This window comes from Palaemon carinicauda, chromosome 7 (assembly GCF_036898095.1).
Source record: "Palaemon carinicauda isolate YSFRI2023 chromosome 7, ASM3689809v2, whole genome shotgun sequence".
NCBI lineage: Eukaryota > Metazoa > Arthropoda > Malacostraca > Decapoda > Palaemonidae > Palaemon > Palaemon carinicauda.
The window spans coordinates 172,503,941-172,526,691 of record NC_090731.1 but is presented as its reverse complement, the minus strand read 5'-3'; the positions used below and the strand labels follow the sequence as shown (position 1 = coordinate 172,526,691).

The 22,751-nt window shown below is 33.5% G+C and overlaps 1 protein-coding gene across 2 annotated transcripts in view; it reads right to left on the bottom strand.

Annotated features, from left to right (window-relative positions):
- Nucleotides 1–501: 501 nt before the first annotated feature.
- The window catches only part of LOC137644184 (uncharacterized), a 72,325-nt gene continuing 50,075 nt past the window's right edge, over nt 502–22,751 (bottom strand). For both annotated transcript variants that reach the window (XM_068377185.1, XM_068377186.1), the window contains exons 10-14: nt 21,285–21,373; nt 18,673–18,855; nt 16,703–16,847; nt 14,055–14,203; nt 502–12,384 (exon numbers count right to left, since the gene is read on the bottom strand). In XM_068377185.1, coding sequence (XP_068233286.1) covers nt 12,354–12,384; nt 14,055–14,203; nt 16,703–16,847; nt 18,673–18,855; nt 21,285–21,373 — 597 coding nt within the window. In that variant the 3' untranslated portion in view covers nt 502–12,353. The remainder of the gene's footprint in view (nt 12,385–14,054; nt 14,204–16,702; nt 16,848–18,672; nt 18,856–21,284; nt 21,374–22,751) is intronic.

Below are 22,751 nucleotides of genomic sequence, written 5' to 3'. Positions count from 1 at the left end.
TCTACAACAGAGTTCACCATTTCTTATTTTGCCCGTAGACCACCATGAATATGATTTAACAGAGTAGCCCCAGTTTTCATTATACCAGGTAAGCAAGATTTGCACTTTACATTAATTATTCATAAATGAATCTAAGTACAATGCCTAAAATATTAAACAAAAAGTCATCAATAATGAAAAGACAACATTAATGCCATCATCAGAAGAAAAGTTTGTTTATGAAGAGCAAACAATGACCATACAACTACTGTACTTATGTTGGAACTTTGCTAAGTGTGTCTACGTGGGAATATGAACGCAAGAGAATTTTATGGACATTTCTCAAGGATCTCATTTTTGTTCTTATCGAAAAAAATAAAAACTGCCACAAATTAGGATACTGTACTTCGCCTGCATAAGTACAAATCACTGCTAAAGCAGTGATGCAGTGATTCGAAAGGTTACTGGTATGCAGTTAATTACTTCCATCTCTTCTGACATTTCTAAATAATCTATGATAAATAAAAGCCAAATCTCTGACCTATAAATAAATAATAGCGATGATCAAAAATTCACAGGACAATCGCTTTCAAAACATATCTGCCATGATTACACAAATACCTGCTACTGCGTATAGGTTTGGCAAACACTAATTGTAAACAGGGCATTCTGCCACAGTACTACTTAAATTGAAAGAGAGAAGAAAGTTCATTCATAGTATAAACTATGAATGAATTGCAGCTTCCAGCTAAGTGGAGTGGTAAACAGATTAGGAAACCTAAAACATATCAGATCCACTTTACTTGGGAGATGGAAATTACTATCAATTTTTGTACCACTTAATATGATTAAGCATTCAGGCACATGTAAGTAAGTAATTGTCTGAACATTTTGATACATGAAAATTAAATCACGGTCCCAGTAATGAGGCGAGCTTGATGAGTTCCAAACATTACTGTCATATGATATGAGAAGAGAAATATAAAAAAAAATTAAAATTTGTATTTTTCCTAGCTATACAAACCTAATTCCTCTTAATATGGCGGATGTCTTCAGTGGAGTTGTAGCAAATGTTGAATTAACTAACGAGGTCGTTAACTACAGGTGATGAGCCTTCTCAGCAATCTTCCGGCTGGTCTTTTGGCCTGTGGCACACTGCTGGGATCACCGCTAATATCACTGGGGTCACCGGCACTGAGAACACTGGGGATGATTATAAATAACATCCAGGGCCAACCTGTAAGACTTGGAGAAGGCCACACATCCTTATATCAAACTCGTATTCAGCATTATACAAGGAAGAGCTTCCTGCAAACACAGAGTGCAACAATCACCTCACACTCCACAAACCCTGAAAATACTGATGTAGAATCTAGTTCTTCCTACTCCTGAAGCATACTCCCCGGGACCAAGCGAAGAGTGTATACCAAGAAGCTTCAGCGGTCAGCAAAATCGATGAGAGCAAAGTGCTACACAGTCTTTCGAGCTTGCCAAAAATGACACTGAAAAAGACTTGGCCTTCTAGTTCCTCAAAGAGTATACGGCAACGATCTACACTCGGCACGAGGATAACTGCAAACAACCATGCCCCTAGTACAGAGTAAGTGCATCTCTATCGCCAGTTTAGTCGTAAGGCGATGAGAATCAATCCTTTCACCCGCATGCAAATTCCTGCTTCATCATCAGGGCCAAGACAAAACCTATCATTCAAACTAAAAAGTATGAGAAAAGCTTAAACGGCCTTGGATAGGACTCAGAGTACGTCTATACTCGTTTGTCACCGCAGAAGACATGAAATGCCCTAAATCTCTTTTAACAGAAGAGTGGGCGGGGCTACTCTTCCGAGCTCACCACCTGTCGTTAACTGCTGCTGAAGACATTCCTCATTTTAAAGGATAAAAAGCCTGTATGTGCAGAGAAACAAACCAAACATTAACTATGAACAACAACCCATGCTACAGACAACACCAACACCGACACCTGTAAACTTTGATGAGATGACAATATGCATGTTTCTAGCCTCCTACTATTGCTACTACTAGTGAAGACAAAAATATTACTGGCAAACAAATACAATATTCACGGATACATACCTAATCATTGTTACTACGAAACCTCACTACAGTTACATATGGCAAATAAATATTCTTCTAGGACAAGCAACCTTGAACTTTATTCCTGATTCTATTTTGAAGTAAAGAAAATATGGTATAAATCTGCAACAGCCTTGGAATATTCTATGCTATAATGCCTTCGCATCTCATTTTCAGGTTTGATCTAATAATATAATATCCAAGCCCATGTTAAACTCTAAAATTATAAACCAAACTCATTAAGGTAACTTTACCCAGACTACACACAAGAGAAAGATATTGTAAGCACTGATATCCTAAGATGCAATGTTGCAATAATACCAGAATCCAAAGCTTCGTAATACGATTAGCATTTTTTAAAACACTACCAGAAAGTTACCTCTACTTGTGTCTTAGGTCTATCTAAGCTACAGCCATTGCACAACAGACAGACTTAAGTATGAGACCAATTTCAGAAAAGGTGTGATGAATTAACCCTTTTACCCCCAAAGGACGTACTGGTACGTTTCACAAAAGCCATCCCTTTACCCCCATGGACGTACCGGTACGTCCTTGCAAAAAATGCTATAAAAATTATTTTTTTCATATTTTTGACAATTTCTTGAGAAAATTCAGGCATTTTCCAAGAGAATGAGACCAACCTGACCTCTCTATGACAAAAATTAAGGCTGTTAGAGCAATTTAAAATAAATATACTGCAAAATGTGCTGGGAAAAAAATAACCCCCTGGGGATTAAGGGTTGGAAATTTCCAAATAGCCTGGGGGGTTAAAAGGTTAATAACCCTAATAGATTAGTCTCAATCGGTATCTCCGTACAAACCCCGTCCCCCAAAAATTAAAAAGTCTGATCACAACTTACTTAAGGCTATCTCAAGTACAATGTTTATACTGGTTACTGTACTAACCACACTACAGTATTTATATCAATACTTCTAAGTACATAAACCTTTTCATACTCACTACTATATAAGAATGGCAACAACTCTACATACATTACAACGTAAATAAAGGATAAATATATTAATAAATAGTTGACATTAAGATGAAAGTCAAATACAGAAACAGCAATGTATTCATATTATACATTTCAGCTACATCACATACACCATACCATAAAAATGTACTGATGAGCCATATGCAAACGACGACAAAGGCTCATAGCTATAAATGATCACGTCACAATACTTTTTATGGTTAGGCCATGTACATCTGCATATTTATGTCAAATACTTCACAACGTCAATTACTGTAAAAAGTGGAAATGTAGAAATCGTCTAGCGCGAGGTGCCAACTACTATATCCCAAGTCCATGCAATGATTGGACGATAAAAATAAAAAATTCAATAATAAACATAAAAGTAGAATAAAGATCTCAAAATATTTTTTTTTAATCTAGACACACTTGTGTACACAGAACAATCAAACATAAACCATCAGCCTCCGGCTCTTACGCTACACCAGGGATTAACAAAATTTCCTGGCGTATGAGCAAAATTTTAGGTGCTTCCTAATATAGATCATTTAAATAGATTTCAAAACATCCAATCTAGAATACATTAACTGGTATTTCAAGAAAGTAAGTACATAGTTTTGCATGACTCACAAGTTTTATGTTCATGTGACAACCACGAGAAGGTAGTTTTCAACTTTATATCCGATACATATTTTGTCTAGTCTACCTTCAAGAAATTAAGATGAAAATAAAATAGTTCATAAAGTAACATGCTTTTCTCTCCCTTTTGGAAAACTGTAAATGTGGTCAAAGTTATGTTAAAACGAGTTCCCGGGAATATTCCCCGGCAACATAATTTCCCGCTTAATCTGAAGTCAAAACGTATGATGAAAATCTGCATAAGTTAAGAGTCTAGAACACATGACCAAGTTTAAACATAAATACCAGTCTGAAATGCTATCAAAAACTAATCTAAAATAATGGGCATCATAATGACAGCATTTCATCTTCCTACTGATCTTTAAATAAAAAAAAAATAATGCTAAAATAATGAGTTACACCGAGTTACACCTCTTTAAGACACAATCATCAGATAGCAATACAGTATTTCTAATACATAAACTAATAAATTTGAAACATTAGGGACAAACAAGTAGTGTTTGAAATCAAAGAAAAAGTAAAAGAGCTTTCAATTTCAAATCCTAAAATGTCTAAAATCCATAAACCAAAGTGACACTGCCTCCAAAACCAATTTTCTTGAGTATGTCGGCAAACCCATGAACAAATACATTCCTTATTATCAAACATCTAGACAGCATATTAAAATGAGGTGACAAGCCTAAAAAATAAGTTTATATTTCTAAGGCAAACTGATCCAGACAGGAGTCACATTTTTTCATGTCAAGTCTTAATTAGCCCTAATTAATAGGTTATAAATTATCATAGACACAATTTATCTAGACCAAAACGTTTAACATTTCAACTGTCATAAGGTCAGCTTGAGGGGTTTGTCTTTAATAATAAAATTAAAATTTTCAATCAATGAATTGTAACTCTTTGAAGAAAACTATCAAATATCATCATTGTTACAAGCGAGTTTAACCAGATCACCGAGTTTAATTCTCAAATCTCACAGAGCTTCTTATAAATGAAATGTTTGCAAAGTTAGGCTAACACTTCAATGATTAAGCCCACTTGAAAGGACCATTTCTAACAAGATTTCCCAGACTGGTTTATTTCCTAACCTTGGCATTTTAGATTGACTAAAATTTTGACCTTCATAAATCATTACTTTGCCTAAATCAGTAAATGATTTAACCTTCTTACCAAGTTGGATTCTTGAATCTCACAGGCTTGCCATAAAAGGTTTCTTTTTTATGTGAATGGTATGGTATCTCTCTCCTTAAAAAATTTAATGCTTGGATACATTAACAATGTTAACCCTTTTACCCCCAAAGGACGTACTGGTACGTTTCACAAAACTCATCCCTTTACCCCCATGGTACGTCCTTGCAAAACACTGCTATTTAAATTTTATTTTGCATATTTTTGATAATTTTTTGAGAAACTTCGGGCATTTTCCAAGAGAATGAGACCAACCTGACCTCTCTATGACAAAAATTAAGGCTGTTAGAGCAATTAAAAAAAATATATATACTGCAAAATGGGTTTGAAAAAAAATAACTGGGGGTTAAGGGTTGGAAATTTCCAAATAGCCTGGGGGTAAACGGGTTAAAGACAATTCCCTGCATATGAATTAATTTTGGTGGGAAATATAAAAATTTTCCTGATCTACATTCCCAGCATTGTGTGATAGGATCATGAGAGTTATTCGCTAGATATGCTCGAGTCAAAAAGTGTGTGATCTATCCCAGAAATAAAATCAATTCAGTTAAAGTCTTTCTCATACTTGGCGATTCTCAGCATTCCTAAATGTTTATACAACCAATTATTTGTTATTTCTTCCTATCAATACAATTATTACAACTTTATGATGAAATACAATAAAAAAAAATTAATGCTCTACAATGAATTACATGACCTTACAAACATAATTTACATTTTTAAAAAAAATTAATGGTCTACAATGAATTACATGACCTTACAAACATAATTTACGTAGTATTTACCCTCATAACTTCATTCTCTATGTTTGGTGCCAACATTTAAAAAAAGCTACATGTATATATTATTGAACACGAAAAGAATTTAAAGGCAAGAGGCCGTTCAAATCACAAACAACACATAATTTAACCATATACAAAAGATCAATACCTTAATTAACATGTAATTCCTCCTATATTTACTTGAAAAAAAAATCCTGATGACAGACTATAACTAGGCAAGAGATAAAAGAATCAAGATTAGAAAAGGCAACACAAACATAATTTAAAAGCCCTCTAAAAACCTCTTTGGGTTTAAAAGTTTCCAAGTCTTACTAACCAACATGTGAGAATAAATTACAACATTTTCTAATAAGATATAAAAGATGCATCTATTACCAAAGTGTTGCAAACCTAGCATGAATAAATTTTTGATCAGCAATCTGGGCGTGATCACTGAATCACGCTATCCTTCATCTTTCATTCACAAAATATTTCAAATAATTCATGTCTTAAAAAATTCTTAAAACACAGGAGGAGTAAGATTACACAATGCACTAGCGCACCCTACAATTTTATGAGATCAACGCATGAAGCTACGATTAAAAGAAACGAAGATTCAATATACTGTGTACTAAAGCTCGACTACTACTACAACAAGAACGTTTCTCAATATTAAGACTTCTTTTTAAGACTTCTTTGCCTAAACAAAAAGCTGAGGCACTTGAATTAGGGCTGACATGGTTGTATAATAAACAATGAATACTCATGTAAATATTTCTTAAAAGGAATAACATCACTTGTAAGAGACACTTCCATAAGTATTCAATTAACAATGGTTCAAGATTAATTAGTGTAACATTTAAATTTTACATTTTCACTAAATCTCTCGGAGTGAAAACTTCTTGAGGCACAAAACAACTTTTGATAGAGCTTCTTATTATTCTGTCACACTCGACTTACACAAAAATCATTTAGTAATCTTCCACTTCACCATTTGAGTTTAGGACTAGAGCATTGTATGCGTACAGAACAATGAAAATGATTCGCAGAAAAATGTAATAGAGATTATGAAGAATAAAACTTGCATGTGGACCTTCATGTTTGAGAATTTTCATTACGGTCTTATCGACGATTGAAACCTGCGTGTGGACCTTACTGTCTGAGAAATTTGGTTACAGTATTGTAAAATCAGACCACTATATTCCATACTCAGTTACCAAAGGAGTGGCCTGAAGGATTTTGCTTGAATTACAAATCTATGAAAATTAGTAGCTCAAATGTTTTCTTGACACGAAAGCTACTTCGTTTTTGATACAGTAGACGGCAAGACTATTCTTAAGGTACCTCAGTAAAACCTCAGAATATTTATATATTGGTCCATTGACCAAGTAAGTACAGTACTGACAAAGGAGGAATAAATTATAAGAACAATTACAAACAATAATAACAGATGCAAAGAATAGAGTTTCAAAACAAACTAAAAGAGTCATTATAAATTATTAGGAATGAAACAGAAACATGAACTTATTAGGTTTCTGTGATAAGACTGCATACCAAATATGAAAGAATATGCAAAAACTAGAACATGTGTAAAATCATAGTACAGTAGTTTCAAACTTCCATTTAAAACTAATGCACGACACTGTGGCCAGCTACCTAGGAGAAACAATGTTCTTAAGCTCTGGCTCAAAAAAAATATATCCTTGTACGGCCCAATAATCTAGATGGATAAAAGTATGCACTGCATGAAAAAAAGAACATGACAGCATGGTAACATGATGGGGCAAAAAACATGGGTCACTCTTTGTAATCCTGATAAAAGAAACCATTCCTGCCTAGTTGAAAATGAAAGGTGTACTTAGCAGACAAGAGCTCTTTGAAATCCGTCCTTGAAGAGACGAGAGCTCTTTAAAATCTGTCCTTGAAGGGAACTACATTTAAACGAGTAGTCAATCTTGGTGAAAATACTTCCATCTAGAACCACTTGAAAGCTGCTTTGTTTATTAAGTCCAAACTCAAACATCTAAACAACCATCAATGCACAAACACACCAGAACATAATTAGCATCTTATAACATTATTACAGAGGACTAGCACATGTTCTCTCAGTGCTTCTTATTTGAATTACAAACCCAGTCATTTTACTACTGCTATTAAATATCATCAAAGCCACAAGATTGAGTGATTTATTGCAATTATAACTACCACCTAGTAGAGAGCATACTTTCCCTGAGCCACACAACACCCTTTGTCGTAAACAGACACGGTATGAAGTTTGAATTTGACTATTGATCTTTTGACCAAAGTAGTATTCAAAAGCCTCTCTAAATACAAATCCATCTTTTCTATCGCATCAAAATAACATCGCAATTTCCACTATACCCAATTCCATTCAAATCTCTATACTTTAAATCGTGTGAGGTGGCTTTCGTAACTTTCCTAGTGGCAAATCAAATATTCTTCATCAACAGCCATCAAGAATTTGTCCTGAGGGGTTCCCTATAAATTCTTAACCTCAATTTTCATCAACATCCATTCATGTGATAATTTTTAAGACAAGGACTGAAACAGGTGAAAAAATCAAAATTCTTCATCAACAGCCATCAAGAATTTGTCCTGAGGGGTTTCCTATAAATTCTTAACCTCCATTTTCATCAATATCTATTCATGGGAAAATTCTCTACGACAAGGACTGAAACAGGTGGAAAAATCAAAAGTCTTCATCAACAGCCATCAAGAATTTGTCCTGAGGGGTTCCCTATAAATTCTTAACCTCCATTTTCATCATTCATTCTTGGGATAATTCTTTAAGACAAGGACTGAAACAGGTGAAAAAATGAAAATTCTTTATCAACAGCCATCAAGAATTTGTCCTGAGGGGTTCCCTATAAATTCTTAACCTCCATTTTCATCATTCATTCTTGGGATAATTCTTAAGACAAGGACTGAAACAGGTGAAAAAATGAAAATTCTTTATCAACAGCCATCAAGAATTTGTCCTGAGGGGTTCCCTATAAATTATTAACCTCCATTTTCATTCTTGGGATAATTCTTAAGACAAGAACTGAAATAGTTAAAAAAAATTGAGGCAATTGACAAGCTGGCAAGATGTAAGCAAGAGGGAAATCTCTTGTATCACCTGCTAATAAAATTCTTCGTCAACAACAAACCTGCACGATGATGATCTTAATCTTCCATTGTGTTTTCATTTTACGATAAATTTCAATTCAGTACCAACAAGGAAATGGAAGAGATGCAAAAATACGAATGTCGCCCCCCAAATTGGAACAAAAAAGATGGAATAATAAGCAAAGAATCCAAGACTATGCTTCCTATGAAACAAGTTCCTAACTTTAATAATCATGACACTTCACATTGCAATGTTTGATGGAATTTAGGAAGCATATACTCCATGTAACAACTAATCAAGAACATACCATAAAGTAATATAAACAAGAATATTTCTAAACAAATCATTAACAATGAAACAAATTTCCAATTAAACAACAAAAAATTGGAAGGATATTTTGCAAACATATACCCATTACTGAAAAGGTCATACTCAAGCCCACCAACAACTGAAAAGACTCGAGAAAAAAAATTACTACAAATAATTTAGCAGTAATAACCAAACTTGGCCGAATCTCTTATCAGGCCGGGAGGAGCGTAGAGAAGAAAGGTCCCCTTTTGTTCCTTTGATGTTGGCTACCCCCCAAAATTGGGGGAAGTTCCTAGGTAAAAAGACAAAGGCAATTTCCATAAAGTTTTAGTTGAGAAAATTTAATTGAATTACTGTCTGGGGAGTTAGTTTTCTTGGTGGAAAAACTTTGTCTAACAGGTTCTGTAACCGATTTGTCTATGTAGATACTAGTTCAACATATTAACACCGTGTCAATACCTTTTATACAATGCGAAAGAGCTTCATAATCTATGGCTGCTTTCACATACACACAAAATATAACCAAATATATCCAATGAATAAACATATTCGTTGAAAAAATAAATACTCTTGTCCGATGTTATCAAGATGTGCAAAATTTGAATAGATGAAACAAATATATTGAAGTTTAAAATATTACTCCAAAAAAACAAAATATAACCAAATATATCCCATGCATAAACATATTCATTGAAAATATACTCGTCAGATGTTATCAAGATGTGCAAAATTTGAATAGATGAAACAAATACATTCAAGTTTTAAATAATAGTCCAAAAAACACAAAATATAACCACCTGTGCTTGTCCTGTTTATACAGATGTTAGATTTTTCTTGTAAAAAAATGACATTTAGAAAAAATAACTATACTCGTTTAATTAGGTACATGAATTAACTCAATTGCTTCTAAAGCTTTGTGACAAGAGCAAAAGGGTCTTTTAGTCCAGATAACGTTGTATTAATAAAATGTCATTTAAATATTAAAAAGGAATTCTCAAGTTTTCAATTACTTCCAGGCCAGAAAGAAAAAAAAAGCTAAATTGTCAATAGAATCCTATATACACTCAATATATACAACATTCTTTAATATTTACTATATTTTGTCTATGTCGAAGCCATTTCACTCAATGCACCAAATTATAGGGGGACCTTTTTCATAATAAACGCTCTTAGAAGAGGTCCAGTGGCGGACAAAACTGTAGAGAATTTCTACATATACACATCTTTAAATTTTCCTCATGTGGACTACCATATATTAAGTTATCTTCGTGCTAAGGAAGATTACATCTGTTATAGGAGACCAAAAATACACCTTCTTGCTTAACCATAACAATATTTGATAAATCATACAGGGAAGTGCCATAAAGTTAAATCAACCGTTGTATTTAAACTGTAAAAACAAATATTTTTCCGCCTGATGATCCCTTACTAACCCATGGAAGATATGAATAATCAGAATATTCATTATCCAACTTGCATAGCAGGGCCACATTTTAACTGTTTTACCCCCAATGGATGTACTGGTACATTTCACAAAACTCATCCCTTTACCCCCATGGACGTACTGGTACAGTACGTCCTTACAAAAAACTGCTATTTAGAATCTTTTTTTGCATAATTTTGACAACTTTATGAGAAACTTCAGGCATTTTACAAAAGAATGAGACCAACCTGACCCCTCTATGACAAAAATTAAGGCTGTTACAGCAATTTAAAAAATATATATTGCAAAATGTGCTTGGAAAAAAAAAAATCCTGGGGTTAAGGGTTTGAAAGTTCCAAATAGCCTGGGGGTAAAAGGGTTAAGTTATCTGTAACTTGGATATTGATGTACACAGTGGCTGCTTTTCAGAAATTTTCTCTTCAAAGAGCTGGATTTGCAACTGTTTATACATTCAGTTTTCTATTGCTAAGCTCATGACATAATTGCAGTAAAATTGCGTATATTATTTCTTGTGAAACCTGAGGTACTGTACTTATAGATATTTAGTTTATACAAAAAGATGGGACACTTCTTTCAAAAGTACAATTCATCAATATAATTTACTCCATCTTTAATTTTCTACATAATATCAAAAGTAACCAAAACATTAATAGCAAAATATACCACTCACACGAAAGATGAGTCAACCAAAGAAAAGTATCGTACGAGAATTGAAATTCCTTATTGCTTTTATAACTTTCAAATTTTCAAGGATTTTTTGGGGGGTTAAAGTGCAGTGTCGTCTCCAAGGAATTTCCTGTAAAAGGCTAAAACAGGGCAGAAAAATCCTTGGAGATCACATAGCACCTCTCCAAAAATAAGTTTTTCCTTCGTCAAAACTTCTTTTTTCCTTATAGTCAACCAACCTTCAGATTTTAGCAAAGATAAATTAAGTTAACCACTCGAAACTTGAGAGGAACCTGCCACTCTTTACATCAATATAAAAAGAACTGCCCGTTGGGGCTCTGAACAACTGTCAACATTTCAAGTATAAATCTTAAAGCCACTGTATTGTTAGCATAAGACTGGTTTTTGAATGCGTCTTAATATTGAAACTTTTAACTATGTCTTAAAATTACCTTTCTTGTACCCACACTTCAGGATTTACATCTCTTTTGATCCATGAAATAAACATTTGGCCTTACTCCATTCACTCACATTTAGAGATCTTCAAACAGATGTGCCCGAAAACACACAAGAAAATTATCTTCTGAAACATCAATTGCATTTTCATACAAACATTATTGCAGTCATAATTTGCTTACCACTATCAATCTTGCAACTATAATGAGTGAACTCTAATATGAGAATATTACAAACATTAATTCCACCGTTTCATTACATTTCCCAAAATCTTCAAAAATTAAATTCTTTCATTTTCTTTAAAATTAAACAAACTTTTAACCAACGCTACCATTTCTCGGTGATGAAGGATGAAACCTGAAGGTCTTACATTGCAAGAACTTTCTATATTATGATTTAAACATTTACAAGAGGGTTTATTTAGCCTTATCACCTTCAATAGAACATCAAGGTATATCCCCGAATATACGGCCACACATACAAGTATGAAAAATCACCAAACTCTATTCACAATTGCTAATGAGATATGGACAAGAGAATCAATTACGACAACATGACGTACTATTTTGCTCCTTCCTTCAAAAAGGTTGAATCTGAAGAGGTAGTAAAACAAAAACATTATACCTTAAATACATCAATCTTCTTGAAGACTAACCACATCAATCGATCACAACACCAATGTTCACCTTAACAACAAACTTGAAAGATTTCCTCGGATTACTGCTGACCCTCGTCGTCTTCATTAATTCTGGAAAAAGCAGAATATTTGAAGGTATTGTGGTTTCTTTAAAACATTGTATAAGGATAAAATATGCAAAAAAAAAAATCTAATTGGTATTCTACCTGAATTACAATAAGTAATACAGACATCTGTGGTTTCTTCAAAACATTGAATAAGGATAAAATATGCAAAAAAAATTGGTATTCTACTTGAATTACTATAAGTAATACAGACATCCGTGGTTCTACCAATGTCATTTTCCCTTGTAAGGAATCATAAGCCAATACTGTAGAGTATTAAGCTATCATATAAAAGATAGTATTACCTTCCATATCACCATAACCCACACACTACATTAGCCTGCATTAATGACATTTTTCAGCCACAAATAGCATACAGCTGAACCACCTCTATTTCAGAGAATGTATAAAAAAAATTAAATGGGAAACATAATTACCAAATTCATAAACGTATTCTATTTTTACCATAACCTGTGTCCAATCCAAGCAAAATTGTTTATAACTCCAACAGACTTTTAAAGATTATGTAAATACTATATATAACCTTAATTCGAAATTAAAATTTTCTTTGCTCGTACTGTACGTAGTACTTTATAGCTCCTGTAGATGCAATGAGAGATACGAAGGATATCTTTCGGAGAATTTCTGTGTGTATCCTGAACTATTGGGTATGGTGAAAACATTAAGGCATATAGTTTGTGTGTAACAAATATTACACAAGGGAAAATTCCTGGGCACTCGCAGACATAAAGTAGCTCCTTGCAGGAAACAAGCTGTGGGAACTAAGACTGGTTATCAGGAACGAAAATTGTTGCCTGCTCAGACACTTCCAAATTTTTTACTTAAGCTTGCAGTTTTCCATACTAATGGAAGTAAACAAAAATACCCATATTCATGTATGTATGTATATTATCAAAATGCAAAGGAAGGAACATGACACTACACATTCATATAGTCTGATAACCAAAGAAAGCATTTGGCAGGGACCCCTCTCGACTCCTGTTTCACACTTGTTTCTCATCGACCGAGTCGGCCCATGTAGCTGAAGCATATAATCAATAAAGAACAAAAGTTTGTTTCTAAATTAATTTCATTATTATGTATTATACTGTACTTTATATCATTATTACAGTGTTGCACTAATTGCTGTTGGTAGCATGCAAGGAATAGTAATGAATGGCGAGCGATTGTGACGCATTTCCGACATGCCCTGCTGTTACCTCGAGTCACCTCGGTGACTGCTGAAATAGTAGCAGTAGGGTAGTCAGTATGTAAAGCTTCTTCATTTATGGTGGAAGACGAGGGCAGGCGGGCTGTGGTACCCTAGCAGTACCAACCAAACTTGGCTGAGTCCCTCGTCAGGCAGGGAGGAACAATGAAGAAAAAATCCCCTATTGTTTCTCTTTTTGGGGGGATGTGGGCTACTTCCAAAATTGGGGGAAGTGCCATGGTAAATAGATAGAGAGTACTATTTGCATAAATCTATCATTACTGTATCTCTAAGCATGAGGTTTTACTCTCTATTAAGTAAAATGTCCAGCGTGGATTCTAAAAATAACACCTGTAAGGAGGACCAAATGTACATCTAAAATTATAAACTAAACTTTGATGGTTATCCTATATGTCTTATGTCGAACAGCTATGACACTTGAAAAACAAAACAATAATTAATCTTACGCTAAAAGGTCGATATATCGCTGCTTTAATGTCGCCCACGAAAAGGTATTGAGATCCAAGTTCACTTTTTTAGAGCGAACAATCTGAGGACGAGAACACCACTGAGCAAGACTCTTTTGCAACTGTTGAGTTGTATTATACAGACAGTCCTGAAAAGAAAAAATCACTAATATAAATAAAATTTCATAAATTAACTCAAGGTTTCAACAACTCGCAAATGTTGTCTATGCAGCATGCGCCTCTCATTCCTAACTCAATAAGCAATGATTTAATCTTAGTGGTTATTTATAATAATTTTTAGAAAATGCAACAATAATGCATTGCAATATTTTACCAAATTTTTTATCAGCCAACAATAATTCCCCACATTACCCAGTTTGAGCCATAGCATAGCAAGATGTTTAGTCATATATAATCATAGTAGCTGAATCAGTAGAACTTCAAAAGTTCAAAGTTGCAGCAAATGTTTTTATGATGAACAGGCTGACATAAGTCTTTTTAGAGTTATATATGAATTATCTGTTTTCATGTTGTTAATGTTTTTGAATGTATTTCATTTTAATTTTTCATTACTTCTTATATCGATTATTTCCTTGTATCCTTTCCTCACTGGGCTATTTTTCCCTGTTGGAGCCCTTGGGCTTAGAGCATCTTGCTTCTCCAACTAGGGTTGTAGCTTGGCTAGTAATAATAATAATAATTTTCTATTCATTAACAAATTTTCCACTTATGATAATTTTTTGTTATAGGTAAAGTACAGAAACAGTGGAAAACTGAATGGCATTAATTTTACGTCATTGTAATAGAAGAGTTAAGGTAATCGATAAAGATACTAGACGCTAGAGTGAGTTATCAATACTATACTCAAAAACAAAATACCATAAAAATTGCCAATGTCAGGAATACAACACATGACAAAAACTTGTGCAATTCATTCTTAAACTAAAGGGGCACTTAGTACAGCGCAGACTTCCGCTGTGGCAGCTTATTTCTCAACCTTCACTTTTGATCTTAACATGTATTAATTGGCGTGGATTTTCATACACTCAAATACGAACCAAGTTTGAAGTCTCTGTGACAACGATGTCCAAACTTATGGCTGATTACGTGAATTGGACATTTTGCTTGACCGTGACTTTGGCCTTCCAAAATTTTATCATTTCCAGCTTTTTACATAACAGTTAATCGCTGCAAGTTTTGTAACTCTACAATTAAAATTGTGGCCAGGAAGTTGTTCACAAACAAACACAAACAGGGGCAAAAAGATAACCTTTCAACTTCGTTGGCAGAGGTAATAGAGAGATTAAGCCACAATATAATAAAAATAAAATGAAATATTCCATTGACTTACATAAACAAACATCTGTTGAATTCCTTGTTTGGTTATCTTCTTACCATATCTCACATGTGATTTGACTGTGTAATACTTTAACAGAATACCATATTATCTTTACTATTTTACAAGTTGCTAATTTTTTAAGCATATAATGCATTGCAGAAATAACAAGTAGTTAGTGCTAATATATATTTACTAATGGATTGGGTTGATGAGATGACTATTACAAATTTGAAACGTCAATTATAAATTATTGATTTTTATTTTCAAATGAACTACAAAAAAGTAAACGAGACCAAACCCACCATAATAACATGAAAAATATAATGGGTAATAATAGGACATTATCTTTAAACTCATAAGAAGTAAGCCTATACTGAATGTTCATTTTCTCAGACGAGAATCTTAAATGATTAAAACTGTAAACAGATTATCAAATTTATGAAAGCAATATTAATTATCTACGTATTAATCATAATTTATAAGTGAGCAATCAATTTGCAGGAGAATTGTTTAAAAACGAAAGGGGCATTTTCCAACTTTAAATGTGTATTTTAAGTTTTAATATTATTCATAAACTTACTACAATTTTTTATGCTAATAAACTCTTTTGAAAAGTAAGAGTATTGGTGACTATAAGAAGAGAATTGGATATAAAATTTAGCCCTTAGGCCAAGTACTGGGGCATCAAAGGCCATTCAGCGCTATATAATACAAATTAAGCAATACATACCAGTACACTCACAAGATTTGGTTATCGTTTTAACCTATAAAACCAATCACAAAACTTTCATACAATAACATCTAAATGCAAAATAAAGATTAAAAGGATTGAAATGAATAAAATTAATTAACCCTTTTACCCCAAGGCTATTTGGAACTTTCCAACCCTTAACCCCCAGGCGTTTTCTTTTTCAAGCACATTTTGCGATATTCTTTTTTTAAAATTGCGCTGACAGCCTTAATTTTTGTCATAGAGAGGTCAGGTTGGTCTCATTATTTTGGAAAATGCCTGAAGTTTCCCATAAAGTTATCAAAAATATGCAAAAAAATGTGAATAGCAGTTTTTTGCAAGGACGTACCGGTACGTCCATGGGGGTAAAGGGATGAGTTTTGTGAAACGTACCAGTACGTCCATTGGGGGTAAAAGGGTTAACCTATAAAACCAATCACAAAACTTTCATACAATAACATCTAAATGCAAAATAAGGGATTAAAAGGATTGAAATAAATAAAATTGATTAAAGCTCACTATATAAACCAATACTCTATAAAAAATATAAGCGAACGAGGCAATCTTAATATACAGTACCTGTGGGAAAATTTCCGGATACACTAGACGATTCGGGCATAGTGGGAAACATCCCGCTCCAACTGCTTCTAACATTGCCACTCCAAAAAACTCATGATGGGCCGTTGACACCACAACATCTCCTGTGTGTAACACTTCCCAATATCTGAAAAATAGAGTATATCATTTGTCCATATGGTTACGATTTATCAGAATCGGCTAAATATTCCTTTATTATTACTGTATTGTTGTTATTATTATTATTATTATTACTATTATTATTATTATTTGCTAAGTTACAACCATAGTTGGAAAAGCAGGATGCTATACACCCAAGGGCTCTACCAGGGAAAACAGACCAATGAGGAAAGGAAATAAGGAAACTACAAGAGAAGTATTTAAACAATTAAAATAAAATATTTCAAGAAGAGTAAGGACATTAAAATAAAGCTTTAATATATAACCTATAAAAACTTTAAAAAAAAACAAGAGGAAGAGAAACAAGATAAAATAGTATGCTTGAGTACTGTATATATATTGTCTGTCCTTTTAAATGATTCATATAATTCTATCCAAGACATCAAATTTACATCTATAATTCACCAGCAATAAATACTGTCCTGAAAAAAATTTGTAGCCTGTTTTTATTTAATTTCCTCTCTTTTTCAATAGTTATCCTTCTATATTTTTTTTTCTTTGTCATATTCTGTAACTTACTTTAGATGAGTGAATGAAATACTCATTGATATTGGTCTTGGAGACGCCACTGAGGGCGAGCCTAAATGAAATTTTTGTCTGCTCTTCCTTCATTGACAAACTACATCAAATCTTGTATCAGTACTGGTCTTGTCTAATCATACAGGATAGCAATGGGGAGAGTTGTGCTGGTCTGAACCTTCAACAGCATAAGAAAAAGAGACCTAGCCCCAATAGCCTTAGGCATTCCAGTCACTAAAAGGGCTGCAATAAATAACGACAGCAGTGAGTGAACACAAAATATTTCTTTCTGTCACTGATAGGTCATTATTAAAAAGCACACCTGTGGCATCACTTCACCTCAAAGGGGGCCAACAATCTACAACTCCAAAGTGGCAGAAACCAGAAATAGTAAAGAAGAAAAGGATCATAACAATCTGTGCAAAAGCAAAGGTTTACTACAAATTTCTTATGTCATTAGTCTTCCCAATCATCTACAACCTTTGTCTCCCTTTAACAGTACCTTAGGTCTTTTGACTGGCTCCTCTTTGCTTTGCCTACACATACACCAAATAGTCTGGCCTATTCTTTCCACATTTGCCTTTGTTCTCATACACCTGACAATACTGAGATTACTAAACAATTCTCCTTTGTTCAAGAGGTTAAGTACTATACTGTAATTATTCAGTGGTTACTTTCTGCTTGGTAAGGGTAGAAGAGACTCTTTAGCTAGGAGAAGGACACTCCAAAATCAAGCCATTGTACTCTAGTGTTGGTAGTGCCATAACCTCTGTACCAAGTTCATCTGAATTGTTTCCCATTGCTTTTATTATGAATTAGACCAGTGTCCTTTTAGTCTTGTTAGCAAAATGTAATGCTACTCAATGTTGTGTCGGCCATTATTATATCAAGACTAAATACATGAAATCTTTATTACCTAGATTTACTTACTTTTACAACTCTGATATTGCACTCTAGTACAATACTGTATGTACATTCATATTGAAAATTATGTAAATACTATATATAACAATTTGTAATTAACTTTTTCTTTGCCTGTACTGTACATAGTAATTTATAGCTCCTGTAGATGCAATGAGAAATATGAGGGATATCTTTTAAGGGAAATACAGTACAAAGGAACTCAATCAACACCAGATACAAAGAAAAACCTGTAAAAACAGTATGCATACTTCTTATCTCAACCCTATGTATTGAGAAATTTGATAAACATTTCAGAGGAATCTTATAAGCGTAATTTTTTCAACATATCAGCAAAAAAATATGGAACTTACTTTTCCTTGTTTTCTGCATATCCCCAATGCGTTATGTAGTTGGCTAGTCTCTGCCGTGCCTCGGCAAAGATAGGTGGATTTTCAGAGTACGACTGACCGAGAACAGACAAACGGAAATTCAGCCCAGCCTCTACCAGCTGATAAAGCACTTGAAACATAGTGTCTGGATCTTTGTCATGTTCCCTAAAAATAAAGATTATTGTAAATATTTACTTTAAATCTATTCTATCAATTAAAACTCCAGTAGGTCCTCATACAGACACAAATTAAACTGAAATTGTAAATCTTAGATATTGTATCAAAAGCTCATATACTATAAGATAAAGAAATATTGTAATAAAATAGTATTATATCATTTAATACTATAAGAAAAACAAAATTTTCATTGATCTGATATTCATTTCCTATGAAATGGTTTATTTTACTTCAGTAACTAGAAATCATAAAACATGGGAGTCAGGTTCAGCATACCCTAGGCCAAAATTTAACCAGATACGGCTTACAAACAATTTGACTCGCAAATAGCTTCTTGGAACTTATTAAACCTTTCAACCCTAGGCTATTTGGAACTTTCTGACCCTTAACCCCCAGGCTATTTGGAACTTTCCAACCCTTAACCCCCAGGCTATTTGGAACTTTCCAACCCTTAACCCCCAGGCTATTTGGAACTTTCCAACCCTTAACCCCCAGGCGTTTATTTTTTCTTTTTTTGTTCAAGCACATTTTGCTATATTTTTTAAATTGCTGTAACAGCCTTAATGTTCGTCATAGAGAGGTCAGGTTGGTCTCATTCTTTTGGAAAATGCCTGAAGTTTCTCATAAAGTTATAAAAAAATATGCAAATATAAATGTAAATGAATTTAGCAGTTTTTTGCAAGGACGTACCAGTACGTCCATGGGGGTAAAGGGATGAGTTTTGTGAAACGTACCAGTACGTCCATTGGGGGTAAAGGGATGAGTTTTGTGAAACGTACCAGTACGTCCATTAGGTGTAAAAGGGTTAAGTTTGTAAGTTGAAGTACATCTAAAATATAACGTAAAACACTGTACTGTACGTCATGTGAACAAACCTCTATAATACCATTCTCAGCTTTTCTTTCAAAACTTTTACGTTCTCCAGAGATATATCGCTTACATGTGCTAAAATCTGACAAAGAACCTCCATTAATAAAACAACAAATTTCTACTTATTTACAGACGTAACGTTATAGTAATGGCCTACAGTGAACCCTCGCTACTTCGCGGTTCGACCATCGCGGATTCACCACTTCGCGGATTTTTTCCATAACCCATATATATACAGTAATATATATATATATATATGTATGTATGTATTTATGTATATATGTAGGTATGTATATGTGTATACATATAAATATATATATATATATATATACACACACACATATATATATATATATATATATATATATATATATATATATATATATATATATATATATATAGTACATATATATATATATATATATATATATATATATATATATATATATATATATATATATATATATATATATATATATATATCTAAAGTAGGAAGATGTGATGTAGTTCTAAGGGAAAAGTATGGGAAATATGTCTGGGTAATAAGCAAAGCTCTACCTCCAGTTTGTTTCTACATTATGATCAGAGATAAATGTAAACAAAACATTGGTTGCCATTTTTTATCTAGCTTTTTAGCATGTTTAGGAAATGCATGATATAAAATCACCTTTAATATTTGTGCCTGTTTTAGTTTAGGGTACTGTAGTACATGCATTAAGTGTTCTGTACATTAAAGGGTAGTTTGTTAACAGTACTACGTACAAGGGAAGGTTTTAAAAGTCTGAATATACATGTTGAATAAATAGGTAAATATGGTGTCACTACTTCGCGGATTTTCACCTATCGCGGCCGCGACTGGAACCTATCTACCGCGATAAACGAGGGTTCACTGTACAACGTATACCATTCAACTACCTTTTTACTAGCAACTTTATATTAGTTCGCACATGATGTTCAATAAGCACTATATGTTTTAAAAAACTGAAAATACTGTAACATTCAACAATTTAAGTTGAAATATAGTGCTATGCTACTAAAGCTTATATTGTCACCTTTATCTAGTGGAAATTCAAATTTATTTCCATGATTCTGCTTTCCCCACACTACTCAAAACTTATTCAGGTAATCAGTATGCGTTGATGATGTGCTTCAGACAATCGAGACACTCCTACAGGCTCGAGAAATATGGGAGCTTGTTAGTTAACCCTTTTACCCCCAAAGGACGTACTGGTACGTTTCACAAAACTCATCCCTTTACCCCCAAGGACGTACCGGTACGTTCTTGCAAAAAACTGCTATTTATATTTTTTTTGGCATATTTTTGATAATCTTTTGAGAAACTTCAGGCATTTTCCAAGAGAATAAGACCAAGCTGACCTCTCTCTGACGAAAATTAAGGCTGTTAGAGCAATTTAAAAAAAAAATATACTGCAAAATGTGCTTTAAAAAAATAATAACCCCTGGGGGTTAAGGGTTGGAAAGTTCCAAATAGCCTAGGGGTGAAAGGGTCAATAAAAAAATCTGTATGAATGAGTTCACTTTCTTACCATCTATGAGGCCATATGATGTGGAGTGGTTCTAAAGCATCCTTTGGAGATCGAGTTTTATGTGCAATGCAAACCGGAAAAAACACAACCTGAAATCGAGGATAAACTTAAGCTTCTATTTTTCATCACCATTATTATCATTATTACAAGTTACACTATAACCCCAGTTGGAAAAGCAAGATGATATAAGCCCAAGGGCTCCAACAGGGGAAAAATAGCCCATTGAGGAAAGGAAACAAGAAAATAAATAAAACTACAAGAGAAGTAATGAAATCAAAATAAATTATTTAAAGAACAACAATCAAAATAAATCATTTAAAGAACAGTAACAACATTAAATTAGATCTTTAATAAAAAAAAAAAAAGAGGAAGAGAAATGAGATAGAACAGTGTGCCCGAGTGTACCATGAAGCAAGAGAACTCTAATCCAAGACAGTGGAAAGCCATGGCACAGAGGCTATGGCAATACCCTAGACTAAGGAACAATGACATCAATGTTCCTGGTCAGTCCATTCTCCCAACGCTAGGTGTTGTAGGAGGTGAGCTCATTATTGGTACAACTACAGTAAAACCTCCTTATTCTCTGTTTTCCCCAACCGCTCATTTGACTATACATTGCTGAACTATTGATACCATAAAAAAAAATTCACTGCATATAATTTTATGTCTTTTCCAGTTTTTTCCTAAAAAAGTTTCATCCTTCAGCACACATCGACCGTTGTTATTTTTAAGTGGACGTGTGGAAGGCATTGAGTGAATTTCCTTTATTTCTTATTGTAAAAATTGTTTTAGTTTATGATCAATTTGGTTTGCCAACAAGCTCCCAGAATGAACTAATCCCACCAAATGAGGTGCTAATGTATACGTTATTACTTTAAATATATAAAGTATGATACATATAAAACATATCTACAAAATATGTAGGAAAATTATGTAAACTAGTGCAATGTTTCTTCAGAAGGCTAGACAAACTTTATAATGTAATAAGAAAATAGAGAACAGATGAAAAATAAAATGTAGGAAGCAATGAAAGAGAATAGAAAGTAAGATGTAAAATGGACTTGGTACCATTTACAATGCCATCCATAGTATGCTGAAAGTAGTACAGTACTATCCTTTAAAAACGTAGGAAAATAAAAATACCAAAATGGCATTGATTTGATTGATTAAATCTATTCTAATTTCTGAATAAATCATTAAAAACAAAGAAAATTTACATTCCAACTGGAAAAGCAAGATGCTATAAGCCCCAGGGCTCCAACAGGGAAAATAGCCAAGTGAAGGAAGGAAATAAGGAAACAGATCTAATAGTATGCCTGAGTGTACCATCAAACAAGAGAACTCCTAACCCAAGACAGTGGAAGATAATGGTACAAAGGATATTACACTACCCAAGACTAGAGAATAATAGTTTGATCTTAAGAGTGTCCTTCACCCAGAAGAGCTGCTTATCATAGCTAAAGTCAC